This window comes from Marmota flaviventris, chromosome 10 (genome assembly GCF_047511675.1).
Source record: "Marmota flaviventris isolate mMarFla1 chromosome 10, mMarFla1.hap1, whole genome shotgun sequence".
Taxonomy (NCBI): domain Eukaryota; kingdom Metazoa; phylum Chordata; class Mammalia; order Rodentia; family Sciuridae; genus Marmota; species Marmota flaviventris.
The window spans coordinates 99,366,789-99,393,768 of record NC_092507.1 but is presented as its reverse complement, the minus strand read 5'-3'; the positions used below and the strand labels follow the sequence as shown (position 1 = coordinate 99,393,768).

At 34.1% G+C, this 26,980-nt stretch overlaps 1 protein-coding gene across 1 annotated transcript; it reads right to left on the bottom strand.

The window, feature by feature from the left end:
- Window positions 1–550: 550 nt before the first annotated feature.
- Window positions 551–25,052, bottom strand: Sec22b (SEC22 homolog B, vesicle trafficking protein). The gene is made up of 5 exons (XM_027951771.3): window positions 24,797–25,052; window positions 18,454–18,563; window positions 15,444–15,604; window positions 12,716–12,862; window positions 551–7,409 (listed from the first exon to the last, which is right to left on the bottom strand). The coding sequence occupies exons 1-5, from the start codon at window positions 24,869–24,871 to the stop codon at window positions 7,255–7,257; spliced, it is 648 nt and encodes a 215-aa protein (XP_027807572.1). The 5' UTR covers window positions 24,872–25,052; the 3' UTR covers window positions 551–7,254.
- Between the last annotated feature and the right edge of the window lie 1,928 nt (window positions 25,053–26,980).

Sequence of the window (26,980 nt, the reverse complement as noted above, 5' to 3'; positions counted from 1 at the left end):
TAAGAGTTGTGTAAAATGCTTTCTACCAAGTACAATGCTTTCTACCATTTTTTGCCTGCTGCATGCATGTGATACAAGCAAATTGTCTCTGTTGCAGTTTCATGTAAATCTCTAATCCTCTTCAGTAAATGTCCATTTTACACTGCAGGGTTCAATTGATAAAAATAAATATGCTGCTTTGAATATGATTCTAACAAAAATATGCTATAGTGAAAGCAAATATAAAATTTATATAAATTCCTTCAACAAAGTGGATGAGTCTATAGCAGGTCTTACACTGCTTTGGAAGCTCTTTTGTGTCTTTTTTTTTTTTTTTTTTAAAGAGTCTTTGAAAAGTAGAATTTTTAGTTTTATTTTATTATTATTATTTTCTTTGGTGGTGTTGGGGATTGAACCTAGGTCCTTGTGCATGTGAGGCAAGCACTCTACCAACTGAGCTATATCCCCAGCCCCAGAATTTTTATAACATACTTAAATCCCAACTCTACACTGGTAAAAACCTGAGAAAACTGAAGATTAAAACAAAACAAAAATAACAAAGAAAAAACAATTTGAAAGTCAAAGTACTTTTATTTTAAAGTTCTGAGTGCATAAGTAAACATACTGCATGATAATGCAAGTGGGCTAAATAAGAGAAACACAAAGAAATATAATCTCCAGTACTTCTTTTGTCCCTGCTTGCTCAGTCTAACATACCTCACTGCTCACCTACACAAACTCCTTGGAAAAAATTGGAAGTTCAGCAGGTGCACACTCCCATCAGTGGGTGAAAATTAAGCCTTAAACCAGTTTCTTAACAGTAGCATGGTAAAAAATTTACCTCATATGGCATATTGATTAAGGTATTTATCACTGAACTAAAATTACTTTTTCAGATGAAAAACTGGAAAGTAGTTAATAGATAATTAAAAGTTCACTAGATACTATTTATACAACATAAAAGCAACTAACTATAGGCATGTTGGTCAACTAGAAGTATTCTCAGACTGAGATCTGCTGGTCTCACTGATTTTTGTGCTTTTTCTCTTATTCTAATGCGCCTATTTCCTTTCCTTCTTTACCTCCTTGCCTTTCAATTGTTTCTGCTACAATCAATTTCACCCATTTTCTCCAAAGTGTTCACAATATATTATTGATCCTCTTTTTTGTTCTGACTTTTTAAGCATGCTTCTTTTATCCTCATTCCTTTACTAGGCTATACCATTTTTCATCATGTTTTTTTTTTCCTTTCAAATTATGCTTTTAAAAAAAAGAGCATTAATTTTTGTAAGTCAACATATTTATTCTGCAAATATTTGCTGAGTACCTCCCATGTGTCAGTCACTGTACTAAGTACAAGGATTCAAAGACATGAATAATAATTGGTCTCTATCTCAAAAACACAAACACATACCAACTGGTATTTTTAAAGTGGTAATTTTGTGCTAGAAATATGAACATGATAATGTGGGAGGATGGAAATGAACTTCTCCCAGGTCATGAGAATGTTAAAAAGGCTTTATAAAGGAGATAAATTTGAGCTGGGTCTTGGAAAGATTAGCAGAACTTATCAAACTTATAGGGAAAAGAACAGGAGGAAAATATTCTAGAGAAAAGGTACAGAACAAATCACAGCACAAGTTAAGTATTTGACAGTGTAGAAGATCTCAGATTATCTGATGTGACTAAAGCAAACTACAGGTGGTGGAAAGTGGTAAGATATGGGTTTGAAATGGTACAATGGGGCCAGATTGTGGACTGGAGTATATGATCTCTTTCTACAGGAAATGAGGCGTGATTAGCTCTTTTGGAAAATTTGGTAGTATTGAGGTGAGAGAGGAAGATACAAGGAAGATAGTAAGGAGACTACTGAAAAAGTCCATGTTAAAGTTAGTAAGTACTTGCTCCCAAGAAGGTGAAGAGAAAGAGGTGGGTGAGAAATATTTTGGAGGTTGTGAAAAACAGATTTTGGTCAACAGTTGAGTTAGAAGTAGGAGGAAAAGAAGGAGTTAAATTCAAGTTATGACTTTTAGCTCAGGTAAGGGGATGGCAGATGATGAGTAAAAATTTGAAATATAGTACTGATTAATAAAAGCACAGGTTAGGTTTTATCTTTGAGAATAACGAAGTAGAGGTGATAACGTGTTTTAGATGTAACAAATAAAGTATTTATGGGATATTCAAAAACAGATATTCAATAAGCAGCAAAAAATTTGGGTCCAGAACTCAAGTTTAAAGACAGGTATATTTGGGATTAATCACTAATATAAGAGAAGCCCTAGATTTAAAAAAAAAAACCAAAAAACAACTTTTCTTTGAATTCTTGCATTGTTTGAAATGTTTTTTTTACAAAAGGAGTCCTTAAAGCAGGGGTACATATATATGTACATACCTCTGCTGACTTAATATGTGCTGAATAAAGAAAGAACAGAATATATTATAAAACCAGTCAAAAGTAAGATAAAATAAGGCCTAAAAATAAACAGTAATACTCAGTTGATTTTGAAGCTCTAATTTACAGAATCAAAGTTGCAGCATTATGTTAACTTGGAAATGAAAACCACATGGGAAATGAAAAAGAAAAGAAAAAGGGAGAGAATTAAAAATGTAACAGCAAGTGAGGGAAACACAAGAGAATGGGTAAAAGTACACAGGTAAAAAAAAAGTAAATTTTTTTTTTTTTGTTAATGAGTGGAGTTTTTACTTTGCTAAACTGTTAGTGAATCAGTTATAGAAAACTGCTGAATTACCACTGAGATTAAGTGAAAAAGGAAGCAAATATGGGAAGATATACATATAAGCCAAGTGTGAAAAACGGCAAACAAAATCATAAGAGCAAAAGTTATTTACAAAGAATAAAAGGAAAATGATAAAATAAATTAAAAAGGACAGGAAAATGAAATGATAAGAAAATATACAAAAATAAGCATACTACTAATAACAGGACAGAGTAAAATGCTTAAGACAAAGTGTCTATGTTATTACTTAGGAGTAGTAAACAGTGTAGTGTAGTGATTATGTGTGTTGCTGCCTTGGATTTGAATTTCTGTATCTCAACTTGCTAGCTATGTGGCCTTGAGCAAAGAAAATGGTTACAAAGATTATAGTACCCATAAATTGCCCAATACTTAATACTCAACAAATGAAGATTATGAGAGAAAAATTAGTCCAGTGTATATTACTATATGAAAGTCCAACCTCCAGGGATTTTTCTAATCTAAAACATGGATTGTTATAGCACTTGAAATAAACTTTTAAAGAACTAAATGATTAAATTGCCTGAGACAGTTTTACCTGAAGTGTCAATCCTGCCTGACAATAATGAGTAAGAACAGGATGTGAAATTCAATTTGCTCATTGTATCTCAAACTATGTCATTCATAGTAAAATATTTTCTTGGTGGGGGAGTCATCTTTACAATACCAGTTATTTGGTCCAGTTAGTTAATATGCAATCACAAAAATAACATCTACATAACCGTGTTTGTTGCCTTCCTTTTGAACTGCCTGAAAAATACCCTACCAGATGGGGTTTAGTTAATTGTGCTAAACACACTAAAAGCCTTTACAGTGTGTTCAACAACACTCAAGCTTAGAATAGAAGTGAAAACTGAGGTGGGAGTTTTCACTACCATAAGTAATAGTGAACTACCAATAAGGCAGAATTTAAATTATGAGATATTTTACTATACATGTTTTATTAAATCCTATGTGTAGAGAAGTGACTTCTTTTTAACTTGCCTTTGTAAGATATCTTACTAGTAAAAGCAGAAAATAAAAATTTCAAAATCCTTAATTTTGATATAGAGAAACTAGAACAACAACAACAAAAAATCAGCAGAACCAGATCTCTGATTGTAGTACGGGGAAATATTATTTGATATAAACGTATTCGTACACATAGTTTTTCAAGAATACATCTCATCCAAAAAGTTTGTTCAAACTGTAGAATTTTTCAAACTCACCACAACTAGATAGTGTCCAAAGCTTCTGGGTTCTTAACCTTTGAGTCCCACATCCTATATATTGGAGTTCTTAACAGAGAGGGACCATCGACCACTAGGTCATGAAAAAGCTTTAGGGTCCTTGAATAGCCTGAAATGGTTTGTGACACTTGATATGCATGTACACAAGAATATTTTCTGGGGTAAAGGCACATACATTTCGTCAGATTTTCAAAGATTTCTCACAAAGCTTAATGATCACTGTTAAAGACATTTAAATAACCAGATGTGTGTACAATGTGCCAATCCTCAACTCACTGCAATCTGACTTTGTCCCCAGCTCTCTGGAATCATTTCAGCCTACAGGATTAAGTTTCTGGTTGTTAAATTCAAAATACATTTTTTGGGGGTACTTAGTTTATTTGAATGTTTGGTAGTTCCGTATTTTGTTTAAAAGCACTGATTCTAAAAATCCAGCTGCCTAGGTTCAAATCTTGGCTCCATCAATTTTTAGCTTTGTGACTTTGGGCAATTTACTTAATGTGCCTCTGAGTAGCATCCTTTGTAAAGTTTCTTTATTCATAGAATTCTGTGACCATCAAAGGGTTGAGTCAATGCAAGAATCACTTAAAAACCTTCTAAAAAACAAAGTGTTATGTAACAGTTATCTGGTATCTCTAATTACTCTTTTCTTGAAAATCATTTGAAACTGGCCTAATTCTGACTTGTCTGACAAGTTCTTGGTTTTAACACCCTATTTCAGGTTTTCCCTCTCCAATGTATCTTTTACACCATGGCCAAAATGATCATTTGAAACTATAACTAGCTATCCTGTGCTATGGCCATTAATAAAGTCTGAACTCCTTAGCATTATAGACAAGACCCTTTATTATAGTATATCATTCTAGTTCTTCCTTATATCTCAACTGTCTCTACTTGAGTTAAGCTAAACCAAGTTGTTACATTCCCAAAATATGCCTAACTCTCTCTACATATGACTTGAACATGCTATTAACTCTACATGCCCCATTCTCCTTCTCTTGAAATAAATTAACTCTCCTTTCTTAAGGTGCCTGCAACAACTTCACACAGTATTTATCACATTCTATTTTAGATGCCTGTTTGATTCCTGATACAATTCATCTAGTTAGATCTTCCCACTAGCTCCTATTAAGAACAAAAGGGGCTGGGCAATGGAACAGGCCTGTAATCCCAGCTATCTGAAAGGCTGAGGCAGTAGGACTGTGTCAAAATGTGAGGGCCAGCCTGGGCAACTTAGTGAGACCCTGTTACAGAATCAAAAATAAAAAAGGACTAGGGTTGTAGCTCAGTAGTAGAGAGCCCTTGAGTTTAATTTCCAGTATGGGGAAAAACCAAAAACCCAAATGGGGCTGTATTTATGAATCTTATTCTGTTATTTTTCCACTACCCTGATCTTAAACCACTTTCCTATTCCTTTATTCTTCATTATCATATCCTTTCTTTTTAATTAGTGCAATGAGGTTAGGTGGAAATGTACCTAGAAAGGATATGTGTACTTAAATTAACTAGATAACAAAACTTCACACTGAAGGGAACATTCTAGAAGGATTTATTTCATTGCTGACCATTAGGTTGCAGCATGCAACTTCTCAACAATAAGGTGCTACTCTCCACTCCTACAAAAGCACCAAATGCTATGGTACTACCACTTAGGTTTTCAGTTTTATTACCAATTGTCATATGCCTTTTAGGGACTTAAAAGCACTTATTCTCTATAAAAGAAACCTCATATTTCATGCATAAAACTCTAATTGGCAGATATAGATCTATAATAGAAGAAAAAATCCTAGTTCTGTTAAGTTATCAGAAATAAAATAAGCATTTCTACTTCCCTTGTTTTAAGGAAATGAGATTATTTTTTTCCTATCAGGAATCAGAACAGTGGTTCTGATGATCCTTTAAGGTTATAAAACTGCTTACTAGTTAAAAGTTCCCTCTAAAGATGTTAAGAAGTTGGCTTATTTTCCTGTATAGTTTAAAGAAATATTTGCAGTATGTGTAAGAGTTATAGGTTATATTGTAGACACTGGCATTAATATTCAAAAGGCCTATTATCCCCTTTTAAAAAATTCCATGTCAGAAGGTAAAAGGAAATCCCCAATATCCCTGAGTGAAAAAGGAAAAAAAAATTATAGTTACTTTTATTGGTTAATAGAAGTCATTGTAAATGTATTTTCTATCTTTAGAACATTCTTGAATACTTTGCATAAACTGAAACAGGAATGAGGTGCTCTCAGATTTGCTTAGATAAATGTAGCAGTATGATTAGTTCATCTGCAGAGATTTCAAATTTAATTAACTATATAGCCTAACAGTTTCCATTTTGAAATGTGACAATATCCTGAAAGGATGTTCATGGGACATGAAACTAATGGATAAAGGGGAATTTTTAAAACGTTAGCAGGAAAAAAAAAAAAAAAACAGAGTGGGGAAAACTATAATGTAAGTAAGGGGGCAAGACAAAGCTGTAGTACTGAGCTGGGCCTTCTCTTTAAGCTAGGGGCCTCTAGCAATCCTATGCTATATCTGCTTTTATAATAATATAAGCAAAAAGCTGAGAAATAAAATTAATAATGTCCCAAACTAAGTCTTTTGTTTAAAGAGTAAATAAGAGAAAAATTTTAGCTTCTTAATCAAGGAGTGCTTTATAATTTCAAGGCATCTTAATATAATTCATTTAACCCTACAGCAATTGTGCAACAAGCAAAATATCATAAAAGGAAAACAACAAAGGTTAACTCCTATAGGGGCCAACAGACAGGATTGGTGCAGCACAGTAATTAACCTTCACATACTTGAAGTCTTGTTTGAAAGGCAGAAAAAACTCAGATTACTGAAAATCACAAATGTCACCAACAAAAGGAATGTTGATTAAAGTCAAAAGAACTTCCCAAAGGGTTGCCTTCTTTGAAGGAATTTCAGAATATTGCTAGCACAGATTGGCTACCTTAAATCTCACTAATGGCTCCATTAGAGAATGAGAATGCCCAGTCAGTGCTGTTAAAAATGTACTGGGAGGGAAAAAACAAAATAAAACAATCTACTGTTCCCTAACATATATGGCTTAGCACCCAGAGAAAGCCTCTGCCCCCAAAAGAGACTTTCCACAAAGGGTTAAGCTTCATTAAATGAGGCGTACTCTTTCATTTTCAGGATGTCTTTTCTTGCAAGGTCTTTAGAGGCAGAAGTTCCACTTGGATTCTAATACACATTTCTGTGAGCTCAGCTTCCTGAAAACTTACACCTGCCAGGTTCTAGGTTCTCCCTTATCAATGACTGGATTCACTACTTCACAGCCACCAGAATCGCACATACACTATTAACATGATGAAAAATACAGCTACTGCTGCAAGTTTGGCATAAGTGGAACGCATGTTCAAGTACTTCGCATCCTGGCGGTATTTCTTGGACAGACTGGACAAATTGTTGGCCTTTGAATCCAATGCTGTCAAAGAGGAAGAAGGAAACCATTAATTAGTCCTAGGAAGTATTTCATCAATAATATTAAGGCATAAAAATAACCAAAATGAGAGGCATATTAACAATGAAACTTAAATTTTCATTTTTATTTTAAGGGTAAGGTTACATATATTAACTCAAAACTGCAGTGCTATAAAATTTATAATATATTTTAAAATCATCTGACCAAATTATGTGCAAAATTATTGAGGCTGTATAGTGTGGTGGTCGGGAGCACAAATTTTGGCCTTAGACTCTCTGGTTCAAATATCAGCTGTACCAACCATGTAATTAATGTTCATCAAGTCACTTAGCCTTTCCCAGTCTCTTTCTTTCTTTTAATATTTTTGTAGTTGTCAATGGACCAATATTTTATTTATTTATACACAGTGCTAGAATCAAACCCAGTGTATCACACATGCTAGACAAGCACTCTTACCACTGTACTACAACCCCCCAGCCCTCTCTCAGTTTCGTTATCTATAAAATATAAGGTACATAAGATTGCTTGTAAAGTGAGAACAATGCCTGCACATATGGTAAATACTTAATAAATATTACCTGACATTTCTAATAATTATCATCTTTATAATATTTTAATCATAATATTATCATTTTTATAATCTTTTAATGGTTTAAGTCACATTATATCATATTTTTAAAAATTATAATCCATGTAAGATAAGAATTAGATAACTAACTAGAAAATTCAGTTAATCAGACACAGTATTAAACTACATTTCAGTGGTATAGTTTAAAATTTCTGAGATTTTCCACATAGAAAAGACTATTATGAAGTTAAAACTGTAAGAAATCATATTTCAATAAGCATAGGAATGTAAAATTGTAATTAAAATGTAGTAACAGGTCCTCAAACAAACAAACACCAAAATGCAGTAAATTAAGTTTTTAGCATTTTCTGAGAAGTTTGCCTTCTCCCAACCTATTAATTGTTACTGAGTACTTAGATATAGCCAGATACAAACTAGGTCAGATTAAAACATAGGACATATTTAAATAATGAAAAGCTTTGACATAAATTAATTCTGATCAAACTTTTCATTTACTTAAATTTTTACAAAACATTTTGCAATCTCAATTTGTTTATTCTCCCTTGAGATAATACAACTGGAATATTTGGAATTGCTTAATAGAGACTGGTTTTGATTGAGAAATGTGGCATTACTTAATAACACAAGTATGATAGTCACATCTGTATTTACAAACTGGTCATATGAGTAAGAAAAAAACCTAGTCATGAAAAAAATCAATTAGAGGATGAGAAATAACCATGACAATGATCAAGAAATCTTTCTATCTAGTCTACTAGAAATGTACCCTCCATTGGACAAGAGAATTTTATTGTTTTTACTTCTATATCCCAGGCAACCAGAATGACATATAATCAATGCTGAATAAACATTTGCCAAATAACTCTAAATCTGCTGAGCATAACTGGGCAGAGGAACGAGTATTAGGTCATTTGAAATAAGTGATAAGAGAATTCCTCAATAAAGAAACATTTTGAATCACATGATATCATAAAGATAAAGTTACTGCTTGGAGAAGTCATTTAGCAAATATTTATGCTATATAGTAGGACTATATGAAGTGACAGACGATTCAATGATGATCAAAACATACATGATCCCCGCCTCTGTGGAATTTATAGTCTCATAGAGGTAATATCATGAATGAAAAAACACAACTCAGAGCTTAAAAGATAGTTGTACTAGACATTAAAAAAAGGCATAATTTAAGTTTGCTGAAAGAATCCACAGGAACTACTCTTAGTCTTAAATGCAAAGCAGACTACCTATTAAACTAAAATTAGAAAGAAAAGAAGGTATAAAATATTTATTCTTAAGAAGCTTAAAGAGGAGAAAATATTCTTTGAAGTAGGCTAATCTCTTTACTGTCCTTTAAATATGCTCTGTTCTGATGTTTTTTTCTTCTACTTAAGATACTTCCTTGTCTATGTAAATTCAAAAGGCTTTCCTTGCTCACTTTACATTTTTCTATATCCTTCTATATTAATATAGCTCTTGTTATCTACATATCCATTTAAAGTTACTGTACACTGAAAAAGGACAAGGACTCTAGAGGCCAACGAATCCTGCTAAGTATCAGCAGTGATTTTTAGTAGGCCACATAACTTTTCAAGATTTTTGCTTCTTTATTTGTAAGACTGGTTTGATATCACCCATTACACATGAAATAATTATGAAGATTAAATAAGATACATATAAAACTTCCCCAGCAGATTAGAATAAGTGTCCAATAGATGTTTATTCCCTTATACTGCCTGTTAATTACTCTTTGAGACAGTTTCTTATCTCCCCAACAAGATGAAGCTACTTAAGGTAGACAAGTACTTCTTTTTAAATCAGCATATCAGCTTTTTAACACAAAACACTAGAGGAGAATCCTTTACATTGTTGGTATACTGACAGATGTATAAATTTTGGATTTAAAAAGCGTCTATGCTACTCTATCTCAGGTAGAAACTGTAAGTCTATTATGAAAAAAATGGCATGGTATTGGCACCAAAACAGACTTGTAGACCAATGGTACAGAATAGAGGATACAGAGACAAACCCACGTAAATACGATTATCTCATACTAGACAAGGGTGCCAAAAACATTCACTGGAGATAGCCTATTCAACAAATGGTGTTGGCAAAACTAGAAATCCATATGAAGCAAAATGAAATTAAATCTCTTGTTTCTCACCTGGCACAAAAATCAACTCAAAATGGATCAAAGACTTAGGTACTAGAACAGAGACCGGGCCGCTAATAGAAGAAAAAACAGGCCCAAATCTGCACCATGTTGGCCTAGGATCTGACTTCCTTAACAAGACTCCTAAAGAGCAAGTAAAATCAAGAATCAATAAATGGGATGGATTCAAATTTAAAAAGCTTCTTCTCAGCAAAGGAAACAATAATGTGAAGAGAAAGCCTACAGATTGGGAGAAAATCTTTACCACAAGCACCTCCGATAAAGCATTAATCTCTAGGATATATAAAGAATTCAAAAAACTTAACACCAAAAAAACAAATAACCCAATCAATAATAGAAGCAGAAATACAATTGATCAACAAACATATGAAGAAGTGTTTAACATCTCTAGCAATTAGCGAAATACAAATCAAAACTACTCTAAGATTTCATCTCATTTCTGTTAGAATAGCAATAATCAAGAATATAGGCAACAATAAATGTTGGTGAGGATGTGGTAAAAAAGGTACACTCATACATTGCTGGTGGGACTGCAAATTGGTGCAACCACTATGGAAAGCAGTATGAAGATTCCACAGAAAACTGGGAATGGAACCACCATTTGATCTAGCTATCCCACTTCTTGGTTTATAGCCAAAGGACTTAAAATCAGCATGCTATAGTGATGCAACCACATCAATGTTTATAGTGGCTCAATTCACAATAGCTAGACCAACCTAGGTGTCCCTCAATAGATGAATGGATAAAGAAAATATGGTACATATACTCAATGGAATATTACTCAGCTTTAAAGAAGAGTGAAATTATGTCACTTGCCTGTAAATGGATGGAGTTGGAGAATATCATGCTAAGCAAAATAAGTCAATCACACAAACCAAAGGCCAAATGTTTTGTATAATATGTGGACACTAATTCATAATAAGGTGGGGGGCACTAGGGAAGAATAGCGTTACCTTGGATTAAGTAGAGGGAAGTTATGGGAGGGGAGAGGAAGGGATGTGGGGATAGAAAAGATAACAGAATGAAACAGACATTATTACTGTATGTGTGTGTGTGTGTATGTATGTGTGTGTACATGAATAGCCAAACAGGCTATTCATGGAATCCACTGCAATAAGTCTTTTAACATTTTCCTCTTATTTTTCTTTTTATTTTCCTTAACTTGTACAAATATTTCTGTACATAATTTTGTAAATTTTTGTAGAGTAATTGCTTCAAAGAAATATATATATGTAGTCATATATATATATATATATATATGACTACATGACATGATTCTGCAACATGTACATTCAGAAAAATGAGAAATTATATCTCAACTATGTACAATATATCAAAGTGTATAAATGCATTCTACTGTCATATATAACTAATTAAATTAAAAAACTAATAAATAAATAGCTTATTTGCTAAAAAAAAAACTTTATAGACTCATCCTCAAAATTTGATGTTTAGGGTGTAAAGCTATATGCTAGGATAACTGCTACTACTAACACAAAGAGTAAAGTTTTGGTTCATACTAAAGGATAACTATTTACTAATGTGTAGCAAGCTGAATTTTAGAAATATTTATTAATGAGTGTATAGTGGGGGATAAAAGTAGCATGTGAAACATATATAAAAATTCATAAAATACTGTCTTTAAAGAGTTTACATGTCTGCCTCTAACACTTGGGTAACATTTAAATATCAGATAAATACATATACTTCAATTATTTACAATTTAAAATTACTATAGGTAATTCAATCTCAAGCACTACACACATACACAAAAATCACTATAGGTAAAAAATGCCTAATTTTACATATATATGTAACCAATTTACTGCAAATATATTTAAGTATCTATATTGAATATATATTGAACATATATTAATAATAATATATTTAATGCAAATATTTGAGGTGAATTGGGTAAATAAACATATACAACACAATCATCCGCAAAAAAAGCCATGTAACTAAATGTTTTAAGAGTTTAAAAAGTACAGAAGAGATTATGTGATGTGGGCTATAAGGATCAAGGAGGGTTTCTTTGAAGGAGCAATTCTTGTCTACATCTTAAAGATTAGATCCATACAGTGAGAATGGGCCATTAAGAATGGTGAGTAAGCTCACCTAGCTGATAGAATATTTGTGAACTAGGGAGAATGATAGATATTTTGCAATCTCCTTCTTTTCCATTGGTTTGGTGGTAGTAAAATCTCCCAAACAGGCTATTCATGGAACCCACTGCAAAAAGTCTTTTGACATTTTCCTCTTATTTTTCTTTTTATTTTCCTTAACTTGTACAAATGTTTCTATACATAATTTTGTAAATTTTTGTAAAGAGTAATTGCTTCAAATACGTATGAATCCTTTACACTCTTCTAACCCAACAAAAACTAATCACGTTAGGGAAAAAAAATGTATCATACTGGAAGCCTTGTAATGTAATCTATTTCTGAAACATGAATTCTTAACAGTCCTGGCATGAATCTTACTGCAATAAAAATAAGCTCTCCTTGCCTATGGTATTGCTTTATTAAGTCTCATATTGTGTTCAGATACCTGAGAGTGCTTCTCCTCGTTGTAACACTTCTTCAATATTGGCCACCATGATTCTCTGCACATCTTGCAATTCAGTGTTGATAGAGCCTAGGTTTCTCCGAGCACGACTGTCAATGTACAGCTTCTTGGTTTTCTGAATGAAGGTATCTACAACAATGAAGAAAAGTGACCATTAACAACTCCTTTCAAGTCCATCGGAGTATTTAAGTAGGGAATTAGAAGTTTTGAGCTTATTGGATTTGCCACTGTCCCTGGTTTAATCAAGCACATGGGGTGAGTATCAAAATCTAGGCTTTGATTTCTTTTTTTAAAATATTTTATTTTTTAGTTGTAGATGGATATAATATTTTATTTTTATTGGTGCTGAGGATCGAACCCAGGGCCTTGCACGTGCTAGACAAGCGCTCTACTGCTGAGCCACAATACCAGCCCTAGCCTTTGATTTCTTCATTTGTAAAATGTGAAGCTGTAACTAGGTGACCATTCAGGGGATATGAGCTTTAGAGAATTCTGAATAAAAAGTATTTGCTATTAGACATTTTACAGAAATAAAGACCACTATCACAAGCCTTTCCTCAAAGCAGAAAATTTCAAACTATATTTGGTTTCAATACTTATTCTATACATTCCCAAAAGTATGCGGGTAACACCCTACCATCATTATAGACTAACAAGGCAAAAGAGTTAATGATTACTAAAAAGTTATCATTACAAATGTTGCCTTAAAGTATTTTCTTTAATATATTTTCCTAATGTCGTGACATTCTTAAACTTTGGGTAAAGTAAGCATGTGACTGGGAATTTCCTAAAATACCAATGTAAAGCTACAGTCTCATTCATCTTTAGCCAACGTTGGTGTAAGAATGAATTATTATTAAAGATACTTTTAACTTTTGGCAAAAATCTGAAGTTATATGTGCTAGACACCTTTCACTTGGCCTCTTTGGATCCCTTCCACCTTTTTGCACCTTGCTTTCTGTCTTGGGAACCTGACCTGTATGGTGTACCTCAATGGGCTCCTTACCCTCTGGCTTCCAGCAAAGATCAGGCAATGAAGGAGGTCCCAAGAGTAGAAAAGGTTTGGAACAGACCAGTGATATCAGGGTACTTATTCCCAATAACTTCCTAAGAAGTCACTTTCAGCTGGAAGTATCTCTCTTGCAAAAGTTAGTGATCCTAACTTTTGGTTTCTCTTATAAATTTCTTCTTTTCAATTCTAAAAACTGCTCCTTCCTTTTATGCCTTCAAGCCTAGGGATGGTAAAACTACTTTATTACTGATTGCAGATTACTATGCCTTATGGTTCTCTTATAGCCCATTCATACATATCTTCAGGTATAGCCAGTTAAGCTTGTTTGAGCGTACCATCTATTTCTTGTGTGACCTTGACACATGTGTTTTAGTTTTTCTTTAGGTTTACTAAATTGTTATTATCTACAAAAAATAAAATCTGAACAACTGGACATTATATGAATTAGCTTTTGGAGAGTTTATAGTTACGAAACACTATTTTGCCAAATTTTTAATTTCTATAAGGCAAGATGACTCACTTATCAGGCAAACTTGAAACACTCCAGAAATTCTAAGATAGTAAAATTACTTACTTTTTTAACTAAAAATTTCAGCAATGTAGCATGATCCTACTTATTCTTACCCTATATTTGATGTTCTTAGGATATTTCTTTTGATATATTGCCACTAGATACTTTACGAGGTCTGACTAGTATTGAATCTTTTCATAATTCCTATACAAATACAGATACCCACGCTCACTACTTCTGAATATAGTAAATATTAGTCTCCAATCAATAATACATCTTCTTGTATTTTTTTAATTAGAGGATACTTTTCTACTAAAAGAAACAAAATACCATTTTTTTCTCATTTCCAAATTCTTATCTCCAAAAAATGAATCTTAATATTAGCATGTGTCTAGAGGTTGGAAGAAAGAAGACTCAGCTGTTATAAGCCCATTAAGTAGAGCTTTATGCATAGCTCTGGTCACAAATGCCCCTAATTGGTGATGGTGCATGCCTGTAATCTCACAGGCTCTGGAGGCTGAGGCAGGAGGACTGTGAATTCAAAGCCAGCCTCAGCAACTTAGCAAGCCCCTAAGCAACTCAGTGAGACCCTGAGTCTAAATAAAATACAAAAAAGGGAGGAGGATGCAGCTTGATGGTTAAGCACCCCTGGGTTCAATCCCCATAGCACACACACCCACAAAAAGCCCCTAATGAAGAATCAAGCCAAAGAACAAAAAGGCAACAAGATCAAAAGGGAAAAGATAATTATATCTAGAGAATATTGCTTCTAAGAAGGGAGCCTCATTCATTCAAAGAGACAAAACGAGGGCCAGGTATGGTGGCACATGCCTATAACTCCAGCAATTCAGAAGATTGAGGCAAGAGGATCTCAAGTTTGAGGACAACCTTGGCAATGCACTTAGTAAAACCCTGTCTCAAAATAAAAACCAAAAGTACTGGGGGTGTGTAGCTTACTGGTAAGGTATCCAGGGTTAATTCCCAGGACCACCAAGAAATAAAACAAAAAAACAACCAAAGAAGAAAAGGAACAAAAAGATGTAGAATGGGAGAAGAGGCTAAAGCCAAAATTCCAGTAAGGTAAACATCAGGGAAAAAAAACGTGTCCAAATTTTATCAGTGTAACAAAGAGCTTTTCCTCTATATTGTTTGTTCCCCTAATAAAGAAGTGAGGGGCATAAACTTACCAAACTCAATAAAGGAGTAAGGTCTAGACACAGTAGGCACCTTTTTCCCATGCTGTTCATCAAATTCTGAGTGCAAATCTTCTAGGTAGGCAAAAGCCAACTTCTTAGGGAAGGCAGCTTCACACAAAACCAGATAACACACTCCCTGCTCAATAATATAGCTGAAAAGACAAAAAAGCAAGACAAAGTTGTTTATAAAGTTAACAGTACCTCAAACTTGTTGAAGCAGACTCTGAGGACCATATAAACTTGTGAAAATGTCTAGTTTAATCTCTCTGAGGCTGGCCAAGAGAAGATCAATTTCAAACCACAAATTCTCAGAATCAGAAAACAAACATCTTCTCATTAAGAGACATATATCCCAAAAGGAGTATAACTATTTTATTCATTACACAATTCTTCAACTAACATATATCAATACCTAAAATTTCTTCTTAGAAATAGATTTTTCACTATATCTACCCTTTGATTTTTGTAAGTGAACTAGTATACATATATTATATTTCTTCTAGTCACAAAGTAAAACTGGAAATTTTTGTGGACACTTAAAAGCTGAAAATAAACAGCATATTATTTACTGGGTATAGACAAATGTGGCCTTGGAACTAATAATGCTCTCTGATTTCCAGGCTAGGAAAACTATAATCAATTGGAAACTACTGAACAACAGAATTTGGCTTCCATTTGTGATAGGGAGTTCTCTGGACTACATGTATGAATATCTACATGTATGAGATATTCTTGGGAAAAGTTTAGGCTATTACTTAAAAGCTTTCAAACTTCTTTTTTAGCTATAGTATTCTTTTTTTAAAAAAATATTTTTAGCTGTAGATGGACATAGTAACTTTATTTATTTTTATGTGGTGCTGAGGATTGATCCCAGTGCCTCACACATGCTAGCCAAGCACTGTATTACTGAGTCATAATTTCAGTCAGCTATAGTATTCTTTACTTCAGCAAAAAATTATACTTAAAAGACCTATGTGTACAGATTATTTTAGAAGTTATTTAGTGTAAATAGGAGTTTAAAGGCCAAAAGCATTATATAAACTCCCATCCCTGCCCTATGTAACACCTGAGGTATCCTATGGCTTCACAAAAGACAATTTAAAGACTATTACAGTATCTTAGGCTCCTAAATATCATACTAATTACTTGCTTAGAAATAACAGTTCTCCCTGCCTTCAAGCTATATCATCTTCTATACCACATGTTTTATTCCCCTCAAATTGACAGTATCACATTGCCTTGTTTACAAACTCTAGAGGTTCTCCAATACCTATGCAATAAAATCATACTTCTTGAAGTATTTATAGCCCTCCAAAAGTGCTAAGCTACTTTCTATAACATATTCTAATATACCAAATGGCAAGCTGTTTCCTAACAAGCTAGGTTTTAAATTTTAAAATATTTTTGTGAACTTCTACTTATGCTGTCATTTCTAATTATAATGCTCTTTTATATACTTGGAGAAATCCTGTTCCTTTTATATGCTCAATTGTATTATAATTTTTTTCTGTGAAATTTCTCTGCATTTTCTCTTCCTCTATCCCTTTCTTCATATTAACCCCCACAAATGGGAATTTACTACTTCCTTCTCTCTCCCCCAAAGCATTCAGATTGCATTACAGCATTTATTGCCCTGAAATATTATGGTATACTTGTTTTAATATGTGTTTCTCTCAGCTATAAAAAGATAAGCTCATTAAAGGTAATGATATTAAAAGGAAGACTTAATAAAGGGCCTGGCAAGTAAATCTTTAATAAATAGCTCTCTGGTAGAAATAAAAGATATGAGATTATGAACATCCTAAAGGAACCAGACAGAAGAAAATCCTTTAATTCTATAAGAACTTTCCTAAGTCTTTTGTTTCCTCACCCATGGTAGACATATACAGTCCCTCAGTAGTTATAAGAGGTTGCTTCCTGGACCCTTGTGGATACGGAAATCCAAGGATGCTCAAATCTCTTATATACCAATAGATATGGAAGACTAATTGTATTATATAATTAATAGCATAATTACATAATTATACTGCTATGTTGCCCAGGATGGGGTCAACCAAGCTTCCTGCCTCAATGTCATAAGCAGTTGTGACTATGGGTGTATATAATCTTAAATGACTGCCTAAATGACTATTTTTTGGTGTTGAAAATTAGATTTATATAAAATGTTTCAGATACTATATAAATTGATACCTTACAAAATGCAATGTCTACCATTTTCTTAATCAACAGGCCAAGGTTTTGTTTTTATTTGGATATATTTAATTACTCGTCTTTGATAAATGGTGGTATTTTGTATTTTTTATTTTTAGTTAAACCCAAAATGTTCTTCTTGGGTCTAAATTACTGAGTCCCTAAAATGGCAAAGATTATTTAGCTGATCCCTTTTTTTTTTCTGTGATCTTGTAATTTTCCTGCTATATCAGATTCAAATTTGACATGTACTGAACATTTAATACCAGTTGCTTATAAATCATTTAAAATGCAATAAAGTTCTTTTGATCCCTCTCTCAGGTGTATGTATTGTCTTTACCAATGACTGAGATGCTTTTAAACTTTTTTTCCTAAATAATAACTCATATTTATTGATTATTCCCTTTGTGCCAGGCAAGTAATACATATGATTTCCTTTAAAATCCTTATGGAACTTCTATAATCATTTGCCCTATTTTATAGAGAAAAGTGAGGCTTGAAAAGGTTATGTGAATTGCTCAAAGTTACATTCTAGTAAATGTCTAAGCAAGAGTACTAACCTACCTATGTCTGGCTCCAAGACATTCCTAAAGTAAGAGGTTATCTGTTATTGCATGATGGGTACATAGTTTTTTTAGACACAAGTTATGAGGCTAAATTACTGTAAGCATGTCAAGAGGAGTTGCTTCCAGGAAGAGACTCTATTTTTCAAGTTATCTTTACTTTAAAAGACTGTCACAATTCTCATAAGGTGTCACATTTACTGTATTTCATTCATAAATGATCATAAAAAAATCAGGACTATACTCACTGAAAAGTCATTGCTCCTGCTTCCAAGGTACACCTGGTAGGGGACTGTTCATTCAACTTTCGAAAGAGTTGTTTAGCCTGGCTCTGATACTGTTGAAGGTCCCGGCCAGACTGAAAGAAGACACCTTCATTTAAGAATTTTCCACACAAAAAGCTGTGTCAATTAGTGAGAAGCATCATGATATTAGGAGGATGTTATGTGAATAAGATCCTTAATTTACAGCTTAATAAGATTCATTTCAATGAGAGAAAAATGATCCTACTTTTACGACAAAGACGACCTAATCCCTACTTCAAAATCATATTGGTTATTTGCTACGAAGCAAAAGTATGTATCTTCACTACATTTCTGACACTTTCAGTGTTCTTTCCACTATTAGGTCAGTATCTTCTTCCTAACCCATTTCACTTTTACAGTTACTGGCACAGAATGGCACAAGCATGTGTTATAATCATGAGAAATTTGTGACTGACGAATCTTATTTTTATGCAGGCATATCAAGTAAAACCTTCCACAAAGCCTTATATGATTGAGAATTTAAGCAAAACTAAATGTACACACTATTAACTTCAGATTATACGAACACCATGAGTGAAACTAATAAAAAATAAGTAGGGGTATAATAAGGACTGGAAAGTCAAATATCCTTTATGTATAAATCTATTTGGTTTTCTGGATAGCAAAGTTTGAATTCTGAGGAACATGTGCAACAAAATGAAAATAATAACATGTGAGTAATGTAATTATAGGTCATATTTACCTAAAGGATTTCTGGATAATACTATAATTAGTTAAAAAGGGGGAGCGAGGGTGAGAGAAACAGTGGAGAAACTACTGGAGAAATAGTGTCATTACTTTCTTTCTGCAGTGCTGGGCCCTCATGCATACTAGGCAAGTGCTCTAGCATTGTAGTAATATCTTTTTGAAAGGAGAGAATGAAGAATAGGAAGCAAACACATTATTTATTCATTTGCATACTAATTGGGGAAAGGAAGACTTTCTGTTGGCTATGATCTGAATGTCTGCATCTCCTCAAAATTCACGTTGAAAAAAATTTTTTAAACCAGGAATTGAACCATTTAACCACTGAGGTGCATATCCAGTCCTTTTTATTTTTTATTTTGAGATGCGGTCTTGCTAAGAGATTAGAACCTCGATAAATTGCTGAAGCTGGCTTTGAATTTGTAATCCTCCTGCCTCAGCCTCCTGAGCTCCTGGGATTATAGGCATGTACCACTTAACCTCAAGGTGATATACCATTCCTGAGAAATACAATGCTGATACAATCCTTTTGGCTAAATAATAACCTTTTTGGTATACTTACATGACCAAATACTATGTATCCACCCAAACAATGTCATGTAATATTTAATGATATCAGACAATGTTTATCAGATACTGGTAAGTGGAAAATTGAGGTAAAACAGTCTTACAGTATTGTCAGTTATTTAATCATACACAAACATGAGCATACACACACATTTAAGGTCACTCACCAAAAAGATATAATGAGTAGAGATTATAGGTAATAATCACCACTGACATTTTGGTCTTTTTGCTTGCATATATTCACTAAACTTTCTAAATAAGCATGAATTAATTTTGCAATGGGAAAAATTAGTCATTTACTCATTAACTCATTCATTCCTGTTTACTAAATATTTGCATCCAGTGTATGATGAGCAAGTCTGGTTTATGAATTTTTTTAAAAAATGTGGCATATATACAATATGAAATATTACTCAACAATAAAAGAGAATAAAATCATGGCATTTGCAGGTAAATGGATGCAGTTGGAGAAGATAATGCTAAGTGAAGTTAGCCAATCCCAAAATATCAAATGGTGAATGTTTTCTCTGATATAAGGTAACTGTCTCATAGTGGAGTAGGGAGAGGGCATATGGGAGGAATAGATGAACTCTAGATAGGGCAGAGGAGTGGGAGGGGGCAGGGGTTTAGCCATGATGGGGAATGTGATGGTCATCATTATCCAAAGTACATGTATGAAGACATGAATTGGTGTGAACATACTTTATATACAAACAGAGACATGAAAAATTGTGTTCTATATGTGTAATAAGAATTGTGATGTATTCCGCTGTCATGTATTTAAAAAATAAAAGCAATTTTAAAAAAAGATTCTTCAGAAACAGGTAAATGAAATTAAGGGCTCACTTTCTGCCAGGCCCTGTTCTAAACACTTTATATAATTTAACTCATTTAATCTTCACAATTACCTTGAGATGACTATCATACCAATATTTGATAAATCAAACCTGCCTCCGGACCAAGGACTCCAGATCAATAAAGGATGGAGTGAGGATCTGAGCCTAGGTAGTCTGGCTCTGGAGCCCCTGCTCCAAATGTTACATAACACCAATTATATAATTCAAATTTCTAAGTGATGTTTTGCTAATTCGTAGAAAATGCTCAAGAAATCATGTGGCAACTTGGATACAGAAGTTACAAAACAACATAACCTCTACTTTACAGTACTGACCTTTAGATTATTTTCAGTGTCAAAGTCACAAAGGGCGCACAGTCAGCTAGTTCACCTAAAAATATTTGAGTGTCCTGATTCTACCTTCTACTTCATCTAGAATAGATTAATAAGCTTTATATACTTTATAATGATATCTGTTGGTAATCCAATAATGAAGTGGATGAGAATAACTGGACAAATTGTGTAAAATACTTGAAGTAATTTGATAGCATATTTAGGATTTATCTCTCTATAATACAAAAAGTACAAGGTAGTAATTTGTCGTACAACCATAATAGTTTCATTGCTGTCACCTAGGACTGCTAACAACTAGTTCTATCAAGTATCATCTTTTGCCTTAGTAAGAACTTTTAGCTAAGCTCTTGTCATTTAAAAATCCCTATTGAATTCAGCTGGTCAAAGTCCAGCAGAACCAAGAACCAACCATTTTTCTCTATAATCTACCTTAAATAATTGGGAGAATGAAGCTGTTTAACTGTACAACAGACTATTTGTTTTTTGTTTTTTTTTTGAGTTCCCTGCTGGTTAGATCTACCCTACCACCTTCTTGAAGTCTAAACTGCCCTCCACAGAGCTGGTGCAAAATTAAAGAGAATACAATCATTTTAAGGTAGAACAGAAAGGTGGATAAAGAAATTGCAAACACCCTAAAAGGAAAAACACCACAAAAAGAGCAAAGGAATACACAGGATATTAATTAGGGTAGTCTGAGTTTGTGAAGAAAGCTCATTTCTATACCTGCCCTAAGCCTAAATTTCTAGTTAAGTACAGAGGAAACACTGTATATAACATTCTGTTATTTTCAGAATTTTGCTCTCAATTATATAATCTGAATAACTTTTCATTTCATAAGGCAGCTTGTACAAGGACTGGTACCTAGTAAACACCTAAAATTATCAGTGACATAGTTGAAAGCACTTTGAATTATTTGGCTTAGACAATTAAGGTATTTAAACATAAAAGTAGGCGTTGGAGTTGTGGCTCAGTGGGTAGAATGCTTGCCTTGCATGTGTGAGGCATTGGGTTCGATCCTCAGCACCACATAAAAATAAAAATAAAGATTTTTAAAAAAATCTTAAATAAATTTTTTTTTTGTAGTTGTAAATGGACAGAATGCCTTTATTTCATTTGTTTATTTTTACATGGTGCTGAGGATCAAACCCAGTGCCTCATGCATGCTAGGCAAGTGCTCTGCCACTGAGCTACAGGCCAGGCCCTAAAAAAAAAATCTTAAAAAAAAAAAAAAAGTATTTGGTAGGATAATCTGTTCTTAAAAAGCTACTACTAGACTGGTAAGGAGTGACTACATCATCAAAAGTCCTAGAACAAGGCAGTGGAATTTGGTGGTCAGGCACTAAGCCTGCTCTAGAGCCTAACAGATACTGATTAAAAACCAGTGGTTCTCAACCTGGGGTGATTTTACTCTCAAGGGGACATTTGGCCATGGCTAGAAATATTTTGAATTGTAATAAAGGGAAAGAGGTAGAGCTACTGCCATCTGGAGGTATAGGCCAAGTATGTCCTTACACATCCTAAAATGCGCTGAAAAGTCCCTCACAACAAAGAAACCCAAAATGTCAATGGTTGCTGAGGTAAAAAAAATCTTGATGAAAAATTCCACTATGCTACTTACTAGCTGTATAAGTAACCTATTCCCCATAAGCCTCACAGCTTCTTTATCTATAAATAGGGATAATTAAAGAATCTATTCTAATATGATCAGTATGAGGATTGAATGAAATAATGCATTTAGGCTTAGCATAGTGCTTGGTATGCAGTATGCCTTCTATAAATGTTCTCTATATAATTATAATAGTAAAAGTAAGTCTAGAACTCATATTTGCAGACATTAAAAGTTTAAGAGACATTCTGCTGTCATATATACTTAATTAAAATAAATACATAAATAAAGATCTAGAGATATGCCTAAAGTAAATAAAATGATCCTAACTCCAAAAAAAAAAAAAAAAAAAAAAATGTTTAAGAGAGACTTTATTACTTAAAAACAAAATTTCTAGAAGAAAATACAATGGAATTATAATCACATAAATATTTGTGTCAAATGTCTTTGTCAATGAAACCAAGCACCCACCTTAGTAAATCAATACCACACTCAAAATTAAGAAACAAACAATAACAAATCAATTTTTTTCAATAAAGTATCAAGGGAGAGTAGGGGCCCTCTAATATTAAGAAAATTTTCATATCCACTTTATATTCTTTGCTCACAATAGAATAAATGCAAAAGTTGAAAAACTGATCAGATTCTTCCCCTTTTTACTTCACCGCCATCCCTCATGGGTAAAATATTTCTCAAACTACATGTCCTTCAAGGAAATTTTCCCATGTTCTTGGGATCCTTTGAACAATCACACTCCTCCTGCTGAGTGGTTCTAGAAAATTCTTAACAAAAGTGGAGAATCAACAGAAAAACATTTCACAGTTAAAATTCAGGATGAGATATTTTTCACAGTTTATTTCAATGAGTAGACTTTGGTGGAATGAATGAAATATATTTCACTTAGCATAACCTGCAACTCTATCATCTGTATAACTACTCTCTTAAAAGTGAAAATAAACAAATTTACTTTCAAAAATAAAGAGGCATAAAATCAAATAGAAGAGTTCCTTAATAACAGATCCTCCTATCAACTTAGATGTCATTTCTGGGAAGGCCCTTCTGATCTTAGATATCTATGTTCAGCCCCAGAACCCCTTCCTCTTCCATAATGGTTTTACATTACAATGGTTAGTTATCTGATTTTTCCACTAGACTGTAAGCTCTATGAAGGTGGAGACTGAGTCCTCTCATCCCTTGCATTAACAAAATGCCTGCCACATTTTTTTTTTTTTTTAAATGAGTATCATAAATGAAGAATCCAAGAAAAGGAATGCACGAAATGTTTTTCCTCTTAGGAATCCATCGTTTTTAAGCCTGAGGTTTTAAAAATCTACTTAGGTTGTATGAGAAAGTAATATAAAATTGACCACTTTAAATAAGTTACATAAATTCTATTACTGCCTTCTTTAGGGACCTCCCAGGCTTGTTCCTGACACTTATCTCACACCGAAAATCTCCCATGTGATTCTAAGTCACAAAGCAATTTCCTTTTAAGATAACTGGTGGAGTTATTATTAATCAATTCAATAAATTTCTGAACACCCCCTAGCATAAAGCTACTGTTGTAAAAGCTATAGAGAACACAAAGATGAGTAAGACCTGTCGTTTGTTTGCCTACTAGGAAACTTCACTTACTGAAAGACAAAGCAAAATAAAATAAGGTACAATGAATTGCAGAAATTTGGTACGTTTATTGGGCGAGATAGGAATTGTGCATAACCTTGAAAGAAGGCACCCCAATGAAATTTAACGATTGCATATAAGTGGTAAAATTACCTCACCCACTTTCAAAAGATGTCAGCAAGCCGGGTCAAGGATCAAGTGCTACAGAAAGACGAGTTGAAGAACTTAGGAACTCACTTTTTCCTAGGATTTGTGTCAACGGCCTTATTAGCAGCAGAAAATCATGAGTCCTAACTTTGTTACAAAGCCCCTAAAAAGCCACAGAACACAATTAGTGATCACACTTAGATCAAACCTATTCCTTTTCCGAAGTATTTTTCTGAAGAGAAACGGGTAACACAAAAATCTGTCTTCGCTTTTAGGAAAGATTTCCTCTCAGGGGTAGCCTCTCCACCACTGAAAGAGCGGAGCACTTCAGACCCGTCGGGAGATCCTGGGAGGTTCGCAAGGGTCTCCCGCGTCCTAGGAAGGAATCCGAAGCTGAAAGCAGCGCGTTCGCGGGGACTTGGGGTCGCCGGGATCTGTTAGTGGCTCACCTGTTCGTCCTCCTGCATGGAGGCGGCCAGCGGAAGCCCGTCTGCCACTCGGGCGATCATCGTCAGTAACACCATTTTCACTGGCTTCAGGGACCCAACACTGGCCCGGGGCGTCGTCCTCACTTCCTCCGCTGCAGCAGCAGTCACACCTCTACCTCAGTTCCCTAAGAGACAACTGCTTGCGTCTCCGCTTCCCGCTGAGGTGGCCGGAAACAGCTTAAGAGCTTTCCACTACCGGTCCCCAAAATTGGCTTCCCACCGAGAACCACAACTACGGAACGTTAGTTCCGTCGTCTCTCCTACCTTTGTAAATTTCCAAAGTCCCGCCTACTTTTCTGAATTTTTGAGCTTCCAATAAATCTCGCTTCTGGAGTGGGTGTGGCACCCGAACTGAAAGAATGTTCTAGTTCTTAATACTTTTAAGTTTGGGGAGAGGACTGGAAAGAGGGTGGGAGTTAGTAGGTTGTTAGAAGAAAGTTATGTGAAAGCACTGAAAATCAGGCTATATTTTTCATATTTAATTTTTCTATTTTATAGAAAATTATATACAGAATATTTCCTATATTTGTATATCTCCAGGCAGAGATTTTTTGTTTTTTTCCTTGGCTGCATTTTTTTTTTCCATACTGTATCCCCAGATTTTTTGGACAGTTTCTGGTAGGAGGTCAGTAAATAATGTATGTATGTTATAAAAGAACAAGTACAGGACCTCAGAGATACCTAAGTCAGTCAGCCTAAAACCTTCATGAATCATGCTATACAGCAGGGCAGTCTTACTGGAACTTTCAGTGACTGGGCATTTATTCCCTATTGGAATATCTTCTAGACAATCGAACTTCAGGAACTGTCCCCAGTTCTCTGTTCTTTGATATCCCCATCTCTAATCTCAGGAATATTATTCACAGCATTTTTGTGAATATTAGAATAAAATGTAGGAGCAGGGATTTCATAAAATAAAGAGAAGTTATAAAAAAATCTATTGTAACATATTAATAACATCTAGTCTTAATGTTTATAGTTGGTGCCTACATTAATAGAAATGCTAAGCACTTCATGTATATTTTTTTTTTGAGAGAGAGAATTTTTTTTTTAATATTTATTTTTCAGTTTTCGGCGGACACAACATCTTCATTTTTATTTTATGTGGTGCTGAGGATGGAACCCAGTGCCCAGTTCATGCCAGGCCAGTGCATTACCGCTTGAGCCACATCCCCAGCCCACACAACATCTTTTTTAATTTTATTTTTATGTGGTGCTGAGGATTGAACCCAGCGCCTGGCACATGCCAGGCGAGCCCGTTACTGCTTGAGCCACATCCCCAGCCCCTATGTATAATTTTTAATTCAACAAAAAACCCTATAAGATTGGATATAAGACTTGGGGAAAAAGCTTCAGAGAGTAATTTTTCCAAAGTAGCGAATGGGAAGAGGATTTGAACTCAGATTCAAGACAAATCCTGGCATGAGTCTTTCTTAACTTTTACTCAGAGATTAAAGGACTTTGCTTTTTTTTTTTTTTAAGAGAGAGAGAGAGAGAGAGAGAGAGAGAGAGAGAGAATTTTAATATTTATTTTTTAGTTTTCGGCGGACACAAAATCTTTGTTTGTATGTGGTGCTGAGGATCGAACCTGGGCTGCACACATGCCAGGCAAGCATGCTACAGCTTGAGCCACATCCCCAGCCCCAGGATTTTGGTTTTTTAAATTTACCTTTTTGATTGTCTTCAGTTATGAGGAAAAATAGTATTATTTCATTAGAAGTTTTGGGGAGGAAGACCCAATAAGACCTTGTGATTGACTCCACATGAATGATGAGGGACCAAAATTGATAAGAAACCAGTGGTTCTGTTTACAGATACAGTGAGTGCAATGGAAAGCAACTCATATATGGGAGCTTAAATTGGTAGAATCATAATACATTTAAAATAGGCTATAGTTATAACTTGTTCTAACTTCCCTTTTTTATCCTTAACAAGGACAGGCCTTCTCCACAATCTAAAATGATGGTAATGCGGCCTCTGTTAGAACAATCCCAGTAACTGTGAATTAATGACACAAATATTTTAAATAAGGATACTTCTATGTGAATTAGGAAACAAAGAGAAAACTGTAGTAGGACTGTACAGAGAAGCAAATTTGGGCAAGAGTTTTAGTTCTTTACAGTTCCTAGCCCCAGGCTCTTCTCA